Source organism: Microchirus variegatus (genome assembly GCF_963457635.1).
Source record: "Microchirus variegatus genome assembly, chromosome: 6".
Lineage (NCBI taxonomy): Eukaryota > Metazoa > Chordata > Actinopteri > Pleuronectiformes > Soleidae > Microchirus > Microchirus variegatus.
In genome coordinates, this window is record NC_139807.1 from 21,734,798 (window position 1) to 21,757,432 (window position 22,635).

The 22,635-nt window shown below is 39.5% G+C and overlaps 1 protein-coding gene across 4 annotated transcripts in view; it reads left to right on the forward strand.

Annotated features, from left to right (window-relative positions):
* flna (filamin A, alpha (actin binding protein 280)) overlaps positions 1-22,635 on the forward strand; it is an 82,490-nt gene that overhangs the window by 13,222 nt on the left and 46,633 nt on the right. For all 4 annotated transcript variants that reach the window (XM_083891108.1, XM_083891110.1, XM_083891109.1 and 1 more), the window contains exons 3-4: positions 19,508-19,756; positions 20,956-21,053. In XM_083891108.1, the coding sequence (XP_083747234.1) occupies positions 19,508-19,756; positions 20,956-21,053 (347 nt within the window). The remainder of the gene's footprint in view (positions 1-19,507; positions 19,757-20,955; positions 21,054-22,635) is intronic.

A 22,635-nucleotide genomic window follows, 5' to 3' on the forward strand; every position in this document is an offset into this window, starting at 1 on the left:
TCTGTTATTTTTTTTTGACTGCATCTTCTCTGCACCTAATTTTTTAAATGATGTCTACGCCCGTTTCATTTCTCCTTTCTACGTATTGTTTCTCCGATTGCTAGAAGTAATGATATGCAAACTGTCATTTTGATCCCAACTAGTTGAGTCAAACTACGATTTAATTTAAACAGCGCCACACACAAACATCTTGCAACATTAGCTACTAGTCCTAGCCATCTTAGCTGTCAAAAGTTATTACAACTTACAATTTCAAAGGCAACCACAACTCCACAAGTACACTCAAGTCCAAGATAGGAACCTCCTGCAGAGCCATGAACAGCCGCGACTCGCGCTAATCAGCCGGTTACGTTGTCATGAGTGGATCTGTTTCCTAGCTAGCAGACGAGAGGTTGGCTATTTCTCCACGAGTCGGCAAATCCACAACAAAAGCCATACTTTCACTTCTGAAATAGCATGTTTATAGGTTATAGGCCTAGGTTTGGTGTATAGATGTAGCATATAAAAATTATGCCGGTCCAGTTGTTAAATAGCCTAATAATAATAATAATAACAACAATAATAATATTAATCATAATAATAATAATAGGCTAATACTACTACTAATAATAATAGGCTAATGCTAGACAAACTTTTCTATTGTTAACAAAACGACAACAAAGGATGAATTATAATATACCCTCTCTGTCCCCAAAGAGTAATTCATTCTAATAGGTTTATTTAGGCTTACTTGACAACAGAAAACTCTGCTGTCATAATAAAGCCAGTAACATCGCAGATTCAAAAATACCAGATCTGAAATAGTGAGTCCACACATTCTACTGTGTTAGTGCTTAGAGACAATGGGGCTAGGACTGAGTTTTCTTGGCGATTTAGCAATACTGACTCAAGTGACATGTGACTTGCATAAGCCGGATCATTTGAGTATGTGACTCAGAATAACCCGAATCCTTAAAAAGAATGGAGTTTGCCAGGCCTACTACGTACCTCACAGCACACACACATACACAGCTCCTCACACACACACACCAGGTTTAGCCTGTAACATAGATTAGTTTGTCTGTCAGGGTGGATCAGTCTGTAGAATAAGATATGTAATAATAATTCATCTAAAATTATATTTTGGCTTGAACAAATATTATATTAAAGATATTGTGTCTTGAAACACTACAGTATATGCCAAAATATGCAAATAACATTTACACAAAGCAAGTCAATTCACTTTTCTATGATGATAATAGTATTAAAATGAGGAAAAATAATGGTACAAAAAGAAATCAAGGCACATTTAGAATAGATAAAAATGTGCGATTAATTGCGATTAATCGCCCACAAATAGTCACCATCTCGCCAAGAGGATGGGAAAATTGGCGCAGCTGTTGTCATACAGTAAAACTTTAGCCAGATTAGCATGTTAGCCATAGGTGTGGCTAGTTATAACTGAGTGATACGAGTTTAGCTTACTTAGTTTTAATTCTCTTACTAAGCACTTTGTTTTAACAACATTGATAAGAAAATATATTATTGTTATTAATCAGTTCATTGTGATAAACGTCACATTCACTCCAAGTGAAAGCTTTTGAAAACATATTTTTTGTTTAAAACTGAATCCGTTTATATATGATCCTATAAAATGATGTTCTCTTATCATCCAGTTTGTCTAAATACATGAATGAAAAAAGGGGAAATGGCTCACATGGCTCTGGTCACAGATAAAAAAGAAATCCACTCCTTACGTGTTATGTTGGAGGCTTAGTGACTTCCTGAAAATTACTGTACTTGACCAAGTAGCAGTCGCCCCAGTTACCCCACAGAGAAACCACATCTTTTACAGAGAAATGTATTTGGTCACCTTTGATGAAAGCCAGGTTTTCACCCTTTGTCCACTCTTCATGCTAAGCTAAGCTAAACCTGTTTTTGGCTTCATATGAACCACGTAGCTGTGAGTGAATGGTTTCAATCGGCCTTCCAAGAAAGATAATAAACAAGTTTAATGAACGTATAATACATGTCAAACTATTGTTTTTAGATGATAATATTATGATTTAGGGCTGGATGTTTTAGCCGAACAATCAATTCGTCATTATCTATGATAAATGAGTGAAAGTGAAACCACTTAGTGTTTAAAACATCGATACATTTAGCTTTTGTTGTATTGCAAATGCTATGAGTAAAATGTATTATTGACTTAATATGGCCCCACCTTAAGAGGGAAATGACAATGTTGGAAAATCATTTTTGATTAGTCAGCTTCTTTAAGCCCCACGGTGATGTAAACAGAAGAAGCAATTACCTAAAGAAGCTCTTAAACTCTTGTATGTCATTATCTGTGGTCGGCTCCACCAGCCTTCATGTCCCTGCTGTTATTTGTTGTATATTAGATTAAAGCGGAGTCTTGCAAGTCATGTCCTACAGAGACAAGACGAGCTAGACTAGACTCCTTGCTAGCGATCAGGGAAAGCATAAACAGAACAAGCTAACAAGGGCGTCATTGATTCTGTCATTAATGAGACAGAAGACTGACAGGTAGCTCGGCCAATTATTTTATCTGGTCCGAATAATGTAATTGGTCATACTTTTATCATAATAATATGAGAGTTAAATAATAAAGAGTCTCAAAACATGGTGGGTTTATTGTACGTTTTAGTGCCATATGCTTTATATAGGAGCAATTTAAGATTACAAAAGAAGTGTAAAAATGCAAGAAAGGTAAGTATATAAGTATAGCTTTAAAGTATTTTAAGGATCTTAAACATTAGACCAGCCTTTTAACAGAGTCGAATGATGTGTGATTTTTAGATGCACCTCGAAAGTGCAGCCCTTATTACATTTATTTATACCTTTATATATATTGCCCAAATTCACAAATGACAGTTTTGGGTGTCTCTGTCCTTATACCCTCAGTTTGGGTCGGGAATGTGCTTTTCAAGCTTTTCTCAGTAACTATATTGGCAAAATATTCTATTTATGCATCTCTCCATTTATCTTTAATTATTGGGTTGGGTAAGAGTGACTGTATTGTGCACAATACTTGCAGGAATATTCCTCTGTGAGCTTCACACCCATGTTTGAACAAGCTCAATCATTTCACTTGGCTTCATTCCGTGTGTGTGCGTGTGTGTTTGTTGGGTGTTATGAATCTTAAATACTCTAGCTGTGTTGAAGCAGATCAACGCCCAAACAAATCCATACTGTTAATAAGATGCTGTGCTTTCCATGCATTTGTCAACTCCCCTTGTTTCCTCTTTGCTACAGTCTGTCACCAGCACAGACTTCAAACCCTCACCACTCAACTGATCATTGCACAGTTGTTGAAACAACAAAATGCCAAACTCTTCCCATCATCCACATGATCAGGCTCTGAAGTGAATAGATCTGTGGTGTAACTATGTACCTTGTTACCTCCCCTATCTTTTGCCTGGGAGGAGAAGAGACATACAGGTTGAGACAGACGCCTGTGTGGCAACATCCAGGCTCCTCCTGTTACATAGTTACGTAACAATGAAACATGTTCTATATTACTGCTATAAGAGGCTTGTAGAAGCAGAAGTTGTGTCCTTGTGAATGAGACCCAGGCTCATGTATGTGTCTGTTCAAAGCTGCAGTTTCTACTTGGGATAGGCATTCTATTAAATGTCCTTTCGATTATTATAATAATAATAATTATTATTATTATTGATTAATCAATAATATTTTTTTTAATGAAAAATCACTATTTATAGGCTATATTAGAAATGCAATGAAAATACAAAAAACACAGCGCGTTTTCTTCAATGAGATCTTTATTACTTTATTACTGCTCTAAAGCAAGTCTGCAGCTAGAAGCTGGTGCTCATAAACACAACTGATCCTCATTTTTTTCAAAAACAAACTGTAGTTAGAAAGCGTAGGGGAGGACACACTGTTGTTCTCCAGGGTTAGGGTTGACTCACTTCGCTTCAGATTCAATGACCCAATGAACTCCACACGGAGGTGGACGGTCACCTCTTGCCTTCTTATGTTGAGTGTTTATTACAACAATCATAACCCAAACAATTCTTCTGGTACAGTTGTACTCGATTTTGTTGGCTAACTTGCTCGGATCTATCTCATTTCCCCCGCTTCATATCACACACCCGCACTCTTTGTAGGGCCCTATGAAATCCTTTTCATTTTTTTTCTGTTTTATTTTTTTTTTAATTCCGTTTTTTAACTTTTACACTTACTTTACCACCACAGAGTGTGTGCTTTTTGTGTCAGTGAATAAAATGTCCATTGAAAGGCAACGCTCTTCTTGAATCCACTGACTTCTCAATTGTTTTCACTTAAGTTAAATCCTAATTCAGTAAATCAGGCCAGTGAATCTTAAAACAAAGCCATGCAATGTTGGTCACATTTAAAAGTAAACTAATTAACATAAATAAAAAAGTGGTAGTGCCCCCTCATCTGGTGCAGACAGATTTCTGCGCACCGCCCCTGCTCTGTACTGTTCTCCCTCTCCTGTACCGTCCGCTTCTCCGTATCCGACTGGATCATTTTTCTACACGCAATATTACCTCTACAACTCTGCAATTAAGGGAATAACAGATGCTTCAGATGAGCCGATGTCTTTAGTTAACTGTTCAAAGAGAGAGAATGTGAAGTGAATGTCGCGGGGAGTTCATAAGTTTTACTTTTGCGCAAAGAGTCTTTCCAGCATTTAATAGTTGCTGTTCCACAGTTTACTAGCCGTGTTTCGGCCGCTGAATTATCAGTGCATTCCTAAATATAACATTAACATATAACATAGTCAACATTTATTGACAATAACAATATAACCGTAATAATGGCGTATTTGATAGTGTGACTTGAGTTTCAATCGGCACCTGGACAAGGGGACGCTCGCCCGTTACATGCGTGCACAGCGTACTTGTTCCCGTTTAGAAAAATCTGTGGTGTATAAAAAAAAAGTGTATATGAAGTAAATAAACAAGCAACATTCACTGGGGGAAACTCTTTTTTCACATTTCCCCAGACAAACGTTCCTTCTCCTCACGATGACAGCATTTCAGTCGCATTATGTCAATTTCTGCGATATTCCGGGTTTGACATTAGATTCCGTTTTTATTGGCCAATTCTGCGATTCTGTCCGCGCGGGAAATCATAGGGCCCTAACTCCTTGTCACTGACGACATCACACATCGCGCACCTTTTGCTCTCTTTAAGGGATTAACTCTCAGCTGCTCTCATATCACTCACACTACGCAACAGAAACTTCATTAGTTTTATCGATAAAAAAATGTCCTCATGTAATTCTCGATAAGTCGATCGTCGATTTTAAAATGGATTACTAGTTATTTTGACAGTACAAATGACAGCACCCACAATCACGCCCAAAATGTAAACATTTGTTCCTGGTTCCATTGCGGACATTTCCTGAATTTCATCCAAATCCGTCCGTGACTTTTTGAATTATGTTGTTCACAGACAGACGGACAAACGAACAAACTCAGGTGAAAACGTATACCTCCTTGGTGCAGGGTAATGAGGCAGCAGCTGTAGCTCAAGATATTACTGTGTTCACACCGTGTCATTTTAACATATCAAAGTCAAAGAAAGCCAAGTTCCCTTTCCACTTGGCCATGTTCTGCCCACACTGTCGGTATTTTATGTACCAAACAATGACAGGAATATTGATCAATATAGCAATTTGTAGCATTTAAAGAGACTTCATTAGCCACAGGGTCATGTTATATATTGCCATATAACTGACACTTGGGGTTGGAGTTGGCTATTGGAATTTAACAGATGGAAACGTAGACTTCGCTGTGTAGCCAGTGTTGGTTGCACTCTGAATGTAAAAAATGTGGAGAATGGCCTTATGTCAGATTTACATCGGGACGTTGTAGCTTAAATGTAAGAACTTCTGATTGACTAGTGCATATTTGCTTCATGTAATTTGATTTATGCTTCGCTGTTGCTCAGAAATGTCAACATTTTTAAAATCGAGAATCGGTTGATGCCCTTGCTGTGCACGTGTGAGAAAAAGTTACATGTAGTTTTAAGTTAAGTGAGAGTGTGGTTGGAAATTAATCGGATCCAATGTGGCTGTTTATAGACTCGACCTTTGGACATTTTGACGGAGGATTTGATATGAGGAGCAGAGCAGGAGATTGTCTAGGTCAGATGTTCAGCAGGAGAATTTCCTGAACATTGAGGTACGGGGATGGAGCTTGGGTTGATCGTGATCGGACAGGACACTCGGTCACTCTCTCCTTGTGAGATTTTCTTCCTGTGTTCTCACCTTGGTTGACCTGAACACATCATCTGTAAATTTGACAAGGCAGGAGAAGTTCCTGAAAATGTCTGATGCACAAGAGGATCGGGTTAATTGTGGGTCTCTTCAGATGATGCCATCGCCACATGGACACAATTTACTGTTACACAATGTTTCTGTGCTAAAGGTTTAGAAGAAGCACACTGATCAATTGTAACTATCAGACTTCTAAGCCAAATTCCAGTATTAACTGTTTGGCTTGTTAAGCACAACATGGTGTAATGGTGCCACTGTTTCTAAATGACCTTAAACACACTCGCAAGCAAACAAAACATGGCCTTTCAGAAGCACGATCTCTAGTTCCAGCCAAAAATAATTCTGATTTATCCAACCCAAAACAGCAGATACAACAGACACTACTCACAAAAAGTTAGGGATGTTTGGCTTTTGGATTCAATTTCAGAATGCACCTAAAATGCACCATAACCTTTACAGGTGAACTTAAGTTAACCTTCTCTACTGCTCTCCTTTGAATACACATGTCCAATTGTTCAATGTTTCAGTACTTATTGAATAACATACTGTTCTCTAACAAGGCGATAACTGCAAAACAACAACTGTCTGATGTAGTGGTTATTGAACCACTACAAGTTCTGGATCAATGACAGTTTATATTCAATATATATATTTATATTCATCATGATGTTCAAATTTTGACATCATGAGACTAAGACAACACTTTAAAATTGATCAGGTTATTGAGATATTGAGATTTTTTGTTGTGGTATTGCCACCGCTGATAAACATTGCATCCTTCTACTTAAATGCCCTGCTTTCATGGTAGAATATCACTGTAGCATTTCAGGGATAGTCTTGTCAAATGTTTTTGTGAGTAGTGTAGTTTGTTGCACAGAATCTGGTTCTGGCAAAGCTTTTTCAGAAACATGTTTTTTCACATCCTCACAACAGGAAACATCCTCAAATATTGTTTTGTTTGGTCCACAAATCAAAGATATTCAATTTATATAATAATATAATAAGCTGTAGAAATAACAGAGCTCGTACAAACACTAAAACAAATACTCAAATCAGTCAGTTAGGAAAAGAGCATAAACATCATATCCATGCAGGAAATTCCTAATTTTTCTTCTTTTACTTTTGAAATTACAACTGAGAGGTTAACTGATGCTAACCTCTTTGTGTTTACACCTTGGTTGCTAAAAAACAATTAGGGATGCACCGATTGACATTTTTTGGGCCGTTTCCGATTTTTCAAGAAGTTTGACCTGCCGATTCCGATTTAGATTTTTTTTAAATTGCTCAAAAATTATATTTGAATATTCTCTCTTAAAAAAAAAACACACACACACATGATCAAAAGTTTTGTGCAAGTGATTTAAGGTCCTGACTCTTGTCCCAAATATGACAGGCTTCGTTCAGTGATTGAAACAAATATATAAACATTAATGAAACGTTTACATGCAGAGCGCTCACTCGCTAAGCAGACCGCTGAGCCGCGGCTGCGCGGATGTTGTGTAATCAAATACACCGGTATGGCCGTATATCAAAAATTCATATCGTAACGGAAAAAAAAAATGGTATTCGGTGTGAACCGGTAAACCGCCCAGCCCTACGTCGCGTGCACGTGTGTTGCTGATGCTGCGCGATGCGGGTGCTGGCGGGTACTGGCTTATTAAACTTGGAATATTTCTGACTGACCGGCCGGTCGCCGATTGGGGCAGATCATGCATCCATAAAAACACTTGCATCTCTCTATTGTCAACTAAAAGACCACATGATGGGTTAGAACTGCTGTGATTCAACAACCAGAAAATGGCTTGGGAAAAATCCAGGTTCCTCCCAATATTAATATAAATCTGCAATAAACTCCTTCTGTGTGATTCACTGTTGGTTTACCTGCATTGATCCGGTTTGATGAATCATATTTAACTTTCAGGTGAATCATTATGATCTTATCACATTCTCTCTTTTTCCTTTAATTTCTCTTCCAAATCATCATGTCCATGTTGGGGTGGTGACATGTATGATCACAGTGTGACTGCTTTTCTAGCCTAAATTCATTGACTGTATACATGGATTGTAAGAAACCACCAAGACAAGAACAAAAAGTCTTTTACTTTTCTCAGTGATTTCAGCCAGTATTCGATCAATACCAGTTGACCACTTTTGGCTCATCCCTAGAGAAAATAGCATAAAATGCATATATTTTTTTAGCGTTTCCATGAGGAATAGTACCAAAATAACTGGCCCCAAGCATTCCATTCTTTGGCACCCTTCCCTTGGGATACCAGAGTAAAATGGTACGATCAGGGTGGAGCTAAACTGGCTCTCTCCCTCCCTTTCTTCCTTGTTGTGTTTTTATCTGTTGTATCGTTTTCGATATCGTTGTTTGTTGTCGCACTGGGACAACGTCACGCTACCCAGTTGTGCTCATACCCCACATACCAAGTACCAACTAAGGTACTGTTTTCAGTTGAAACACAAGCCTGACCCTTGGATTTAGCATTCTGAACTGTACCATGAGCAGTGTTTCCATCATGGTCCGGTTCTGTTTGGTAGGGTACGGTTTGGAACGGTAGAGTCCTGGGTCAGGCTTGTGTTTCAACTGAGAACAGTACCTTGACTTGGTAGGCGGGGTGTGGATTGTGCCTGACGGCCATGTCTGCGAGATACGTAGCATGAAGTCATACTGGTGTGAAGACAACAAACATGACACAAACAACAACTCAAAGGACAACAACAGAGGACTGTTTTTATGAGAAAAGACTATTCCTAATGGAAACACAAAAAAATACGTACCAACCAAACACATCTATACCGTACCGAACTGAACTGTACCATGATGGAAACACAGCATTAGTCCATTTTTATATATATGCAAGTCTATGCTTATATCTCCTCAGTAGTGTTTTCAGCAGCATCATGCATGCGTTTCCTAGTAGTAGTACTATTTTACTATGAGTGATTATTGGTTAGCGGTAATGCTAGAGCGGCTCCTTGCACAGTCAGTCGTCGGATAATGAGTGGAGAGAGCAGTGTATGGACCCTCTAGGACGTCTCAATATATTAGTTTGTTTACCAAGAGTCTGCTCGTGTTAGTGACGTCTAAAGGCATCAAATGTAATCTTTCATTTACAGGAGCAGGATGGAAGTGAGTGTGGTGATGCAGGGTGGAGAGGAATGTTGTCCTGGGAGTGTGATAACGGCAGAGTATAAGGCCATCGCGTTAGGTCAGAATGAATCGCTTCCTGTCCCATTCATTATCACAGCTTCCTGTGTGTGTGTGTGTGTGTGTGTGTGGACAGAAGGGGAATGGTCAAGTGGATTGTGAGGATTAGAGGAGTGCACATTTGCATTCGACGCAGTAGTATTCAGGCTATTGCATGACATCAGAGTTGGAATCTTGCCCCCCCCCCCCCCCCCACCCCGCACCCATGATGCATCATGTCCAGACAGCAACACATTCTTTAAGTTACTCACAAAAGCTGCAGTCATTAAAATGATTAATTGATGTAAACCATTTAAAAAAATAAAAATAAAAATGTGAAAATTGTGCTCGGGACAAGGGGGTTGTTGCTTTACAAGATTTCACCTACAAACATGCTGGTGTTCCTGTGCCAGAAAGCATCTGGAGGGGATCTACCTTTCCAGACCTGAATCATATTTGCCAGACTGAGAACTATCAATTACTTGGAAACCCATGCTCTGCTCTCATGGTTGATTGTAGTTCTGAGATGTTTCCTGGAAGCAAACAGTTGATTAAAGCTGCATGGTATTTATAAAACCTCCTCATTTATCATTTTTTGTGTGTTGCCCGTGTCCGCCTCTCACCTCCTTGGACCCCCCTGTTTCAGCCTAACTCTACTCACGTTCTTCATTTTTTGTCTTTTCCCTGTCTGTCACCTCCAAACCTCACTTTCCCTCAGCCTCTCGTGTCCTCACTCACATGGACAGATCTCAGCACATCCGTAGAGTGCATGCCTGTCAGTGCAGGCTTTAAAAATGTCCTACACGGCACTTTTCCCTCCGTGTCTCATGCTTTTCTTTTCTTTTCTGGGCCCTCCACCCCCCTCTCCTCTCTTGTCCTGTCCTCCCTCCTCCCTCTGTCTGTAACAAGAGCTCAGGGAAAGGGAGGACTGCCAAGATCCAGTTTGCTTCTGCCCTTTTAAGGCTAAAAAACCAGGAGGAACTTTTTTTTTCTTCTTCAGTGGAGGGAGTGAAGAGAATGAGAGCAGAGGGAGGGAGGATGACTGGAAGGAGTAGAAAGGAAGAGGAGGAAGTGTAGTAGGTTGGCTTGTTGCATGGAGTTAGAGGTGGGGTGGAGAAAGCTCCAGGTCAAAGTTTTTCAGCATTTGTATTACAAACTGAATTCATGTCACAGCTGTAAAACGCCTATACTTTTCCCGAGAGTCTGCTTTTTCTATATTTGGGTTTTTACTCGAGTTCCCTGTTCTTTTAGTTCATGATTATTTTGTATTATGGGTACATTTGACTGTGTGTGTGTGTGTGTGTGAGATAAGGGTGTTGTGGAATGTGTGACATTTCCTCATTCAGGCTGACCCACTTTTCTATACCAATTTTTCCAGACATTACTTGTTCTCTGTGCGTGTGTGTATAGTACCATTGATTGTTCTGTGAAAGTCATAATAGCAATAATTTAATCGTCGATTATCGGTTTGAGTGTTTTGTGATTTTTCAGCTTCTTAAATGTGAATATTTTCTAGTATCAATCTATAAACCATAGCATCATTTACAGGTTTGGTAAACACAGATCAACTCTTTTCAACATTTTCTGGATCAAACAAGTACTTGATCAATTGAGAAAATAATCGACAGATTAATTGATGATGAAAATTATTAGTGAGTTGCAGAAACTAGGAAAGTAATGCTCTCTTGTGAGTGATTAAGTATTGAACTTGCCTTGTTTATCATGTACCTGTAGAAGTTTATTATTTATTATATAATTGAATCATTTTTAAAAACACCATAAAACTATTGTTTCCATGCTTAGTTTGACGTCCCCATCAAACAGCAGTTTTATTAACTGATGCAGGGAGAGGCTTTGAGTTCAAACTCTTTGCTTATTAGCTGTGTTGCTTTATCCAGGTCTGTTGGAGCCTGTTCTGCTATTGTTTGTAGACTTCTATGAGATGTGGAATGTGTCTGTGATACAATTTTTTATAAACTTAAACTTCTTTTTGTATCTTGAAGAGTCACAGGTTTCAGCAACATCAAGCTACAGCTACCAGTTGATGATTGCCACATACCAGGCTTTTAGCCAGCCGGGCTTTAGCCCTGTACCGAAAATAATAAGAAATTAGATGCCCTACTTTTAGGCAGGACGCCCTTGACGCCCTATTTTTTCCTCCCGTTTCCCCTGGTAACCACCGAAGCGATGTTGTGATGACGCATTGCAAAAACTGCGGCCAGAACGCGCCTGTCTATACCTGCTTAGAGTCTGTCCAAGATCAGTTTGGAACACCAATAAAACGATTCCGACAAGATGTGATTATACGGTGGAACAGCACCTATTAAATGTAGGGCTGCAACTAACGATTATTTTTGTTGTCGACTAATCTACTTTTTAGATTAGTCGACTAATCACGTTAACTAAAAAGATCAGCTCTAGGCCTGTCACGATAACAAATTTTGCTGGACGATAAATTGTCTCAGAAATTATTGCGATAAGCGATAATATTGTTGTTCTGAGATAATTTTCATCTGATACAATGATAATGGTATAATAATGCAGGTACACATTTTCAAAGAGAAATAAACTTTTATTTTTAAAGAATATTTAACACTAGAACACAATAAATTAACAAACAACCAAAAGCAATAAATAAAATGGACTCTGTCTCTGTTAACAAAAAATGAACTGGAATAAAACTGCCAGGACCTTTGTAAACAAAGTTATGAAACAGATGCCTCAATAGGCCATATGCAAAAATCCTTTTAGAAATAATTTCTCAGAGAGAGATTTTATGGCAGATTCTGAGCAAGAAATACCAACATGTTGACTTTTTGTAGCTAAAGACAGGATCTCTCAGGAGTAGCAATGTTGCCAGCTGTGCTAAACATTCTCTCTGAGCTGGTGCTAGCACGGCCAGACAACAACACCAGGAGCGCGCGCATGCGCTGAAACTTCCTTCTACTTCTCTCTAGTAGCGCCGAGTCGCCCACAGTCGAAAAACCACAACATTAACTCCGTGTAATTGCTGAAATGACTCCTGGATAGGTATCCGAGCAGCTAAGGCAACTTGAATGTCCGACTGATAGATCGAATCCGACATGTTTGTTGTTGTTTGTCTGTACTGCACATGGATCTGATGTCAGCGTACAGGAGGATAGCCAGCGTGTCAGTGTCAGAGCCACCTCAGGTTCTCTAAAGAGAACCGGGGACGAATGTGGTGCCAACTTCAGCGTCGTGCCAGCGTGAGCAGCTCAGAAAACACTTTTGCGTTCAACCCTTTAGACGGGAACGCGACAGCGGAGCGTTTTTAAGATTTCCACTCTGGAGGGTGGGTTCATTTTTTTGCGTTTTTAAGCCCCAAAAACGTCGTCGCCGACTAAACGAAAGGCACATCTGATAAAATATTTTGTCGGTTTCACCCGGGAGCGTTGTGGTGTAAAGCCAGCAGAGAGGGGGGGAGAGAGAGAGAGAGACGGGGAAAACAAAAAAGCATGCAAATTATTCATTATTTGCATATCATTTATCGCGGCCAGAAAAATGATCGAGCTAATTTTAAATATCTTGCGATTAATTGATTTATTGAATATCGCGACAGGCCTAACCAGCTCATCTGATGCATCTGTTATTCCCTTAATTACAGCGCTAAAGTGTCTTCTAAAAAAAAAAGATGAAAACAATGAAAAGTGAGTTTGTCACCACATTTTACTAAGATCTACTCTTTTTTTTTATTACACCCTCTAAAATAACCCTAGCCAAAAGCCTGCCACATACTGTGTTTTGTGATGTTAGCCACTCACAGGTATGATCTGCCCATACATGGTGTGGCAAGTGATGGGTTAAAGAAATGGTTCAAAATGGTTAAATTTGTTGATTTCCCAGAATTTTTATCAGCAAGGTCATATTTTTTATCGGGTTTGGCTAACTGTGAGCAGCCAATCTTAAAAAGTTGAGAATGAATTTGGTAGTTATGCAAGTCGCATCCCTTTATTTGTAACCTTAACCCCGAGGTAGATTTGTTTTGCAATCTTAAGACAGAGGCATCCTTTAACAAACATCTCACAGACATGACAAACAATATGTGATATATTCTAAAACCATTCTAAACCTAAGTTGAGAGAGGTAAATGTGCTCCAGATGTCAGTGTACAAGAAATACATGATACAACATAAATAACAGAACAACTGGACATATATTACTGGTAAAAGGTAAATTATTTCATTAAGACGTAAATAGATAATGTGCAATATTGTGCAATGTCTGCAGGAACAAATCTGCTTCTACAACTGTAAACCTCTGTTCTAGATGGAATAAGCTCAAATTCACTGTGTAGAAGCTGTAATACATCGTCTAAATTGGAATTTGCTGACAGCTCTGACTGTCGTTGGTACATATTTGACCTGCAGCTCACTAATAAGTCGACTTGACCAGTTGATCAGCTTGAGACCATTTGTGTTCTTATCTGTGAGATAAAATTAAAAAAGATAAGAGGGAAACTGGGTGACCTTGGCAGAGTTTTTGAATGCTTTCTCAAGTATTGCTGTGTGTCATATCTGACGTATAACAATAATAAGAGCGAGACCTCAGGACCTGCTGTGAGTTTCCATCCCTTTCCCGATCACAGGCTCGGAAACTAAACATCTCCAGATGTTGCAGTGCGACCTTAATATTGTGCAGAACCATTTCCACCCCCTATGTTGCCACTCTCCTCCCCTCCTCCTCCTTCCCGTTCTCCTTCCTTGAAAGGGACCAGGTCGCGCCGTGGGGTCAGGGGTTGTGATGATGTCATAGCAGAGTCACTGGGGTGGGGGTGGGTTGGTGGAAGGTTGGAGGGGTCGCTGCAGCGAGCCAAACTGATGAGTCATGGGAGTTGTTTTTTTTTTGGGCGGGGGGGGGGGGGGGGGTGGCGAAAGGGGCATCAACAAATCAACTGACACACAAACTCTCCATAAGGTAACTTCCATACTCTCCCACACACACTAGCATGGGGGGGGGGTGGGTTGGTGAGTCAGCAGAGAAAGAGTTTGGGACCAGTCTGTGTCCGTATATGGCCTCTCCGTCAGGGCTTATGTACTGTGGTGTGCCGGGAATGCTGGCAGATTCCTTGCATGTTTTGTGGCTTTGTGTGTGAGAGGCATGAATGAAAGAGCAAAAGCACATTTAACTACACATTATTAGACTGTGTGTGGCTGAGAGAGTGAATGTACATGTGCCCCAGCTGGACCCGAGAGAACAGATCCAAACCTAATCAAATGATGCGTCTGATCACTTTGCTCTGATGAGAACTGACCTCCAGTGAGGCTCCAATACTGACTTTGTCACAGTTCTCTTTTTTATGTCTCATACCGACATAAATAACTAGAAAAGCACTCTGAGAGCGCAGACCTCCACCAAGGCAACTCAGTGCTGTATCTGTGTTTTTTTTTAGAGGGAATAGTCAAATAACATTTTAAAGTAATTTTGACAGCCCTAGTAAGCATGTCTTAGAATATCAAGAATGCATGAAGTTAAGATTTTTTAATAAAAGATGTTGATTTGCACAGTCAAAGTTCTGTAAATTGTCTTTGCATTCTGATTCGTCACTTCATTAGAATCATGAGTAGCTCTTCTTTCATCATTTTCTGGGGCCATGTGAACCTGTACTAGTGTGGAGTTATTCTACAGTATTTATGTCAGTAAAAAAGACCACCCTAAGTTAATCTACTGCAGTAACTGTTCTCAACCAGTAGAAAATACTTTGAACACCTGATTATGCATGAAAAAAATACCATCATATACCGTGAAACCTAGCCATTTTAATCTAGATTAATCTAGATTAAATTCAAGATTACAGTGAGATGAATCTAGATTTTAAAAAATTAATCTATGCCTACTACTAATACATATACATTTTTGTCTGTCTGATATCTGATCCAGCGATTTTGACCAGTATCGGACCGATACCGATGCTGACCAACACTGATTCCCATCCCTAATTTTTTATTTATTTAACCTTTATTTTACTGGGAAGTCACATTGGTACAAATAGAATAGACAAAGAACAAATCGGCAACACGTTGGCATTTGTTTAACAATTAATTACATGGACCAGTTTTGCTTCTTATTGGTGAAGGCTCTACTGGTTGACACTTTATTAATTGAAACAGCTCACATGGAGTGGTCCTATCCCATCGCACACAAAAAACAGTGTTTATGGGTACATCCGTTCTGTGGTAGCTTTAAAAGGAAAATGTGTACATTGTATTCTACATCGTAGTGGCAGGAGACTGGGCCCTTGGATCGACTCCGAAACAGGTTTTTTTACTTTTCTTGGCTCATGTAGAAAACTGATTATGCAGTTAAATATGATTTTGTATATATAAACTGATAATTTGTTGAGGACAAAACTATAAATAAAAGTAAACAATATAAGACAACACAGCGGCATTTCCTGTGCTGTAATGTTGTGGTAGCCAACATGTCATGTATGACCATCTTGGCAGCTCATGAGCACGTCTCCCTCTGCTGGAGAACAAATTCAAACACGCAACTAGCCGAGATGGACTGAGACGTGTCCCAGTTGTACTTTGGCGTATGTATATGAAGAACTCTGATGTTTTTTTTGTTCTTGTTGTTGATGCTTTTATTCTCACTGTTTGGTCTTTTTGAACAGAAACAAACATTATTTGTGTGCTGCGTCCTTCATCTGAGGACATCATCTGCCAAACAAATCAACCAGATCTGTCAGAGGGTGTGTGTGTGTGTGTGTTTGATAACAGGCCCTGACATTGTCGACAACAACAAAAATATAACTTTTCACTTGGCTTTCTATCAGCTTCAAACAATATCACAACCTTCATGGATCTTCTTTAAACTGTGGGAATTTTGTCACTTAGAAATGGGACACTCCTTAAATGCAGATACATCTTCAGACTGTGGGGGGCAGAATAATGCCAAAGCTGCGTCCAGTCTGTCAACTCCAAAAAAGAAGAAGAACACATTTACGTCAGGATTATTTATTCTGATCCGTTTGTCAGTCAAGTTATTAGGTTGTCAGTTAGTTATAAGATGATACTCATACAAATATTCAGCTGACAGTTACCACACACCACGACTTATTGAAAAGTAAACCACACCGGCCGACTATTGACAAAAGATCGTAAAATAAAAATAAATGTTACGCAACAATGACGTCAGTAATCCATAATATGGGCCTAAACTAAGATCATTTTTATATCTCTATTAACAAAGAAAATACTTAATTTGTAGCGTACTCGTTTCGCTGCTTTCGACGCCATCTTTGTCGTGTGAAAACACGCAATGCATTCTGGGTAGCCCTTGCTCCCAAGAGTGGTCTTGGAAAATCTCAATATTGAGGGCGATACAGCCCTTAAACTTGACCCTCAACTTAATTTTTCTGAGAATCAGGACAGCACTTGCACTAGAGAGAGAACATTTTTGAGATTGAGGGTTAAGATTGAGGGTTAAACAAGGAATTGGAATTCACCCTAACTCTCGCCTACCACAGAAACTAGAAAAGCACTTAGCATTGATATTTTGGCAACATATAAATGTAATATTTTAGCCTTTAGCCTTATCAATGCTGTGAAAAAGTTGTAGGCACAGTGCCTAAAAAATCCACACTGCTCGAGTGCCTGGGTCAGACAGAGAGTGTTGTAACCAGTGGGTCACACCTAAAATTTCGAAATCACTTGTTCCTGGTCCCATTGCGGACATTTCCTGAAAATGTCATCTAAATCCGTCCGTGACTTTTCAAGTTGTGTTTCTAGTTGACAGACAGACGGACAAACTCCAGTGAAAACACGACCTCCTTGGCAGAGGTAATAATTTGACTTCTAAAACTTAAGTACATATGTATCAGGAAATGACTTTTGATACTTAAATACAGTAAATGTAATATACTTTAGAACTTTTACTTAAATAATATTATTTAAAAAAAAGTTACTTCTACCAAAGTTATTTTCTGGTAAGGTACTTTGTACAAGACTGCTGTTTTATTGAGACAGAGTTGTGTGAAGCTTATCGACTTAATCAGCATTGTATGAACTTATTTGACTTAAAACTTAAAAGTAAATTGAGATTAATCTGAGCCCAGATGTTTTCACCTGAGACTAAATATTACAGACAAACATTAGAATATGAAATGTCTACTATGTAATGTATATATTTCTCTAAACATATTTTATAATGACCTCATTTTTTAAAACTCTTTTATATATAAGCAGAGCATGCATTAGATTTATCTTTTTTCATGCAGGCTTCATTTCCTGAGTGGCTCTGCTTTCTTGATCATGCAAAACATTTCACCCCCACACTCTTTTGGTTCAGACCATTCTTTCTGACCCCATCCTCAAACTCTTGCAGCCAAACAGCCATCGGTGCCTCCTACCACAGGAGAAAAAATATTCAGCCCTTTCATTCGCCCCCAGCCCCCCATCCTCTCCTAAATCCAGAACAAGAAAGAAAACATCCCCTGCAGTGTTACAGTGAAGTTACTACCAAGTATTCCACCCAAGACAACAATAACAAACAACACTGAGTGGACAACGACATGAGTAACACTGGGAGCAGAGAAGCCTAGTGTTTCTGCAGCTCTTATTAGAGCGCTGACAAGTCTGAGAGGCTGCCAACTGGACACGGCTGCTGTCAGGGGTGAAATTCACATGCTCGCCTCCGTTCACAGACCCTAAAACATTTCAGACACACCACAGACTCTGCGGCCGTCCGGGTCCTGCCTGCACACGCTCCACAGCCTCAGATCACAATTTCCTCCTTAACTATGTCCTCATCATCTGCCCCACCCTTTCCCTCAAGGCTGGACCTCCCTTATCAAACTTCCTGATCAAGTACTCTGTGTGTGTGTGTGTGTGTGTGTGGGTGGGTGGGTGTGTGTGGGTGGGGCGTTGTCGCCCTCATGCCCGGGCTAGCTTCTGGTTGCATCACTACCTCCTCTGCTGTGCAAACTGTGGTTCTGTCTGAACAGAGGTGAATGCCTGTGATGGAATTTAAGTAGCAGACATGTTTCAAGATGTGTTGTTGTTGTGTCATTCTGTTTGGATTTGTGTGTGTTGAGTAAATGTAAGAGCTCACAGTTGAAAATAACAGCACATCTTGACTCTGTTTTGGGCTTCCGTTTGATTGGGATTCTCAGGCTTTTCCAACCTGATTGTTTTTTGTCACGCCTATAAAAGTGTATAACGCACACTCAATCAAATGGAGTTCACTGCTAATCAATGTCAACAAAGTCCTGGCATTTTTGTTTGACTTCTAGTATACGTACAACAAATGAGACTCAAAGGAAGATTGGAGGAAAGTGACACATCTGCACCATCTATAACAGGTGTCTCAAAACGACAATGATCTGGGAGCCACACAAATTTCAAGTCTGGTCACATGAAAAAGTCTGTGCGAGGACAGATATCTGTTCAAATCCTGTGGACAATATGAGCTCAATATTTCAAAATAAAAGTGCTGGTCTGGATACCAAAAGATACACGGCTCAAGATAAAAGACGCAAAGTAATGCAAAATAAATCTTTGAATAGAGTCACAAGTTGGAAGTGAATATGAATTGGACCTGATTTTGATTTTCGTTGAAATAGAAATTCTAATGGGAATTTTTAAGTGCACCCACGTATGTGAATTTTGAAACGGAGATCAGGCAACAGCAGAAGTGCTTTTTTGACACCTGGATCACAATTTATTTAACAGCTTTTATTGGTCTGAATCCAGATTCAAATCTGTTCAAAAAGGTCATGAATTACCACAGTGGAAGCCAACATAAACTACTGTTATCTCTCTGCCAGAGCAAGGTCTATGGCTTCAAGGTATGCCTCTGCCTCTTTAAAGATGTAGATGAGATAGCAGAAGTGATCCTGAGGGGAATTTGTAGCAAGGGAGAAGAGCAATGAAGTTTAATTCTCCTTTTTGCATTCTATGTAGTGCTTTTAAACCTGACTATAATTTGACGGATGGATAAATGATCTTCTTAAATCTTCATGGTCGAGCGTTTCGGCAGAGTAACATGACTGTCCTCTCCTTCTCACTTTCTGTCAATTCCAGACTCTAAAGCCATAGTGGATGGGAACCTGAAGCTGATCCTGGGTCTCATCTGGACCCTGATCCTGCACTACTCCATCTCCATGCCCATGTGGGACGAGGATGAGGAAGGCGACGGCAAGCAGAAGACTCCCAAGCAGAGGCTGCTGGGATGGATCCAGAACAAACTGCCTGAGCTGCCCATCACCAACTTCAACAGAGACTGGCAGACCGGCCGGGCCCTGGGTGCCCTGGTTGACAGCTGTGCTCCAGGTCAGTTGGAGTGTGTCTCTGCACAGCAGTGATCGACGGTTAATTACTTTACAAGTTCAAAAAAAATAACGAGCCTAGCTAACTTTGAACTGTGACATATTTCCAAATTTCAATGTCATACTTTTTGCTCAGGTGTGTTTATAAAGTTTGTGAAAATGAAATAGATAATGATTATTTCATCAGATTGCCTTTAGGTTTTGCCTTTATCTATCACTCTATATTTCATATTCTTATAACCTCTATACCTTTTGACATAGTAATTGGAAAAAAGCCGGCTAAATGCTCTCTGTTCTAATGAAAGGCTAATTGGAGGGTGTCCACATTTTCAGTGTTTCCTCATATGTCTCATCAAATATATAAGACTTCAAACCGACGCATGTGGAATAACATTTAAATGTCCACTCTTAAACATCGTTAAAAACGAGCTCCACAAACTTCAATAATCCTAAGTATACCCAGTGACTTCAGTGTGAAAGATACTTCAAGACAACACAGGCTGTATGTGAGTGAACGTGAGGCATAAAGATGGAGGCTTCTGTTTACATACTCAGGATGTTTGGCATACCTGTGGCTCACTGTCAGCCTGGAGCTGCAGATAAGGTTCAACCAAAGCCAGAAAAAAAAAAGATTGAACTACAGTGGCCAAAAAAGCAACACACAAGAGTCAATAATGAACAAGTTTGAGGGGAGAGAAAATGAAAAAAAAAGACGCAGTGGCAGGATACGTCTGTGTGATAATGGAGGAATAATATCCAATGGAAGAATTCAAGGCCAGATGTCTGTTGAGGACGAGTTGCATGATGAGCCCACACTGAAGTTACAGCTGCAAATTCACCTTCAGATTCAGATTAGGCCTGTTATTCATTCTCCCTTTATCTCTGGGATGTGGCCAAGGCTGCAAATCTGGTGTCAGCACTTTGGCCGTAATGTAACGGGACTGTCTGCAACATAAGAAGCTCTCAGCCTCTGTGGAGTCAGGTTTACTGGATGTCTCGGATTTACACACACACACAGTTCCCACTTCTGCCTCTCATGCATTCACAAAAAACAAGACTGAATAATACAGAGTGATATAATGTTTTTGTAAATGATTCAGCTGAGCTGACATCGCCATACTTCTCTTCTTTTCCCCCCAGTTTTTATATTTTAAATGTGTAGAATTTCCTCTTATTTTCCTGACTTATCTTACTTTCCTGCAGGTCTGTGTCCTGACTGGGACCAGTGGGATCAGACCAAGCCAGTGGACAACGCCCGTGAAGCCATGCAGCAGGCTGATGACTGGCTCGGCATCCCTCAGGTAAAATAACATAACAATACAAATAGAAATTGAATTCATTGGTGACAAAATTATGTTAAATCCTGGTGAACGTGACATCTGGTTTTTTCCTTGTTTTTGAATTTTTCTTTGTTTACACGTGTACAAAAATCCAAACTATTAATGCACCGTCGAGTAGAAATGTGATCGGGAGGTGTAAAAAAAAAAGTGGCAAAGGCAATCAGGAACTGTAAGGATAAAAGCTAACCCGGATGAACTGATTAATTATTTTGTTGGTTAAACGTCAAAACAAGTTTACCGTGACCTCAATAAACACTTAATATTTTCTAATAAATACCTTCAAACTCTTCAGACAGTGATTTCTTTTTGTTTACTCAGCTGTTGATGGCAAGTACCCTCTCCAAGTAGACTGTGCAAATAACAAATTGCTGATTATTCTTGTATTATTATTTCTTTTCCCAAACTGTTTGTGTGACTTTGGATCAAACAGCACATTTTTGTCAGTATCTGTCATCTTCAAGTCATGGGACACAGAGAAGAATCTTACAACACTGATTTAAAAAATAGAACCCACCCACCGATATTAAAGCATAAACTTTATTGACCCACTGCAACACCCTCATCCAGACCTGCTATTAAAATCTGTCCTGAGAGATTTGATCACACATGGATGACACTGAGCTGGATTGTTCACATCCGGCATTAACACGAGATGAAACAAGTTCCAAAACAACCTCTGGATGTAGTTTTTGTGACTGAATTTGAGGATGCATTCGTGTTTTGTTGTCCACTTGTCATCTGATCACTCTGGACAAAATTAACTCATTATAAACCCTGTTCATTACATTAAGTTTATTTATATACACTTTGGCCCTGATTTACTAACCCTTTGCGCGTGCAAACACGCAGATTTGCGTTGATGCTGATCTACTAACAGGGCGCAACTAGGAGTGCGTCTCTCAGACGGGCAAAATAGCACTCGCAACCCATTTAGCGTTCTTGCCTTAATGCATATGCAATATGAGGCGTTTACACGCAATTATGCGTGTGATGGGAGGAGAAAATGTAAATATGTTATATTAGCACACGCAAAGTGATTTATCAAACCTGAAACTGATTGCGGTGTTTATTTGTGCGTCTATATTTAGCACGTTTGAAAGGCAGGTCTTAACTGGCACAGCGGTGCTCACACATGACTGCGGTTACGCTGAAGCATAATCCTCTGAGAAATACATAAAAAAAAATACTTTTTGTAAATCAGGAAATTACGCTTTTCCAGAGCATGTTCAACTACGCATTCACAGACGACGCACATTCATTTTTTTTTTTTTTATCACTTAAATTTTATTGAAAATGTTGTAAACAAATGTCATACAAATTACAGCATTTATGTCCATATTGAATTAAATAACATTTATGTTACATATTAAATATAAAGAAAAAAAATGAAAAAAGTTATGCTTTTCTTGCTGGCTGTCAGTAGTGCCTTAATCAGATATCTGTCCCCACCTTGTGTATTTTCCTGTGTAAGATTCCCCATATAAAGCACGGAGCAGAACATAGGTATCTCATAACCTAGTATGTTCTTTAAATTTCCCATATT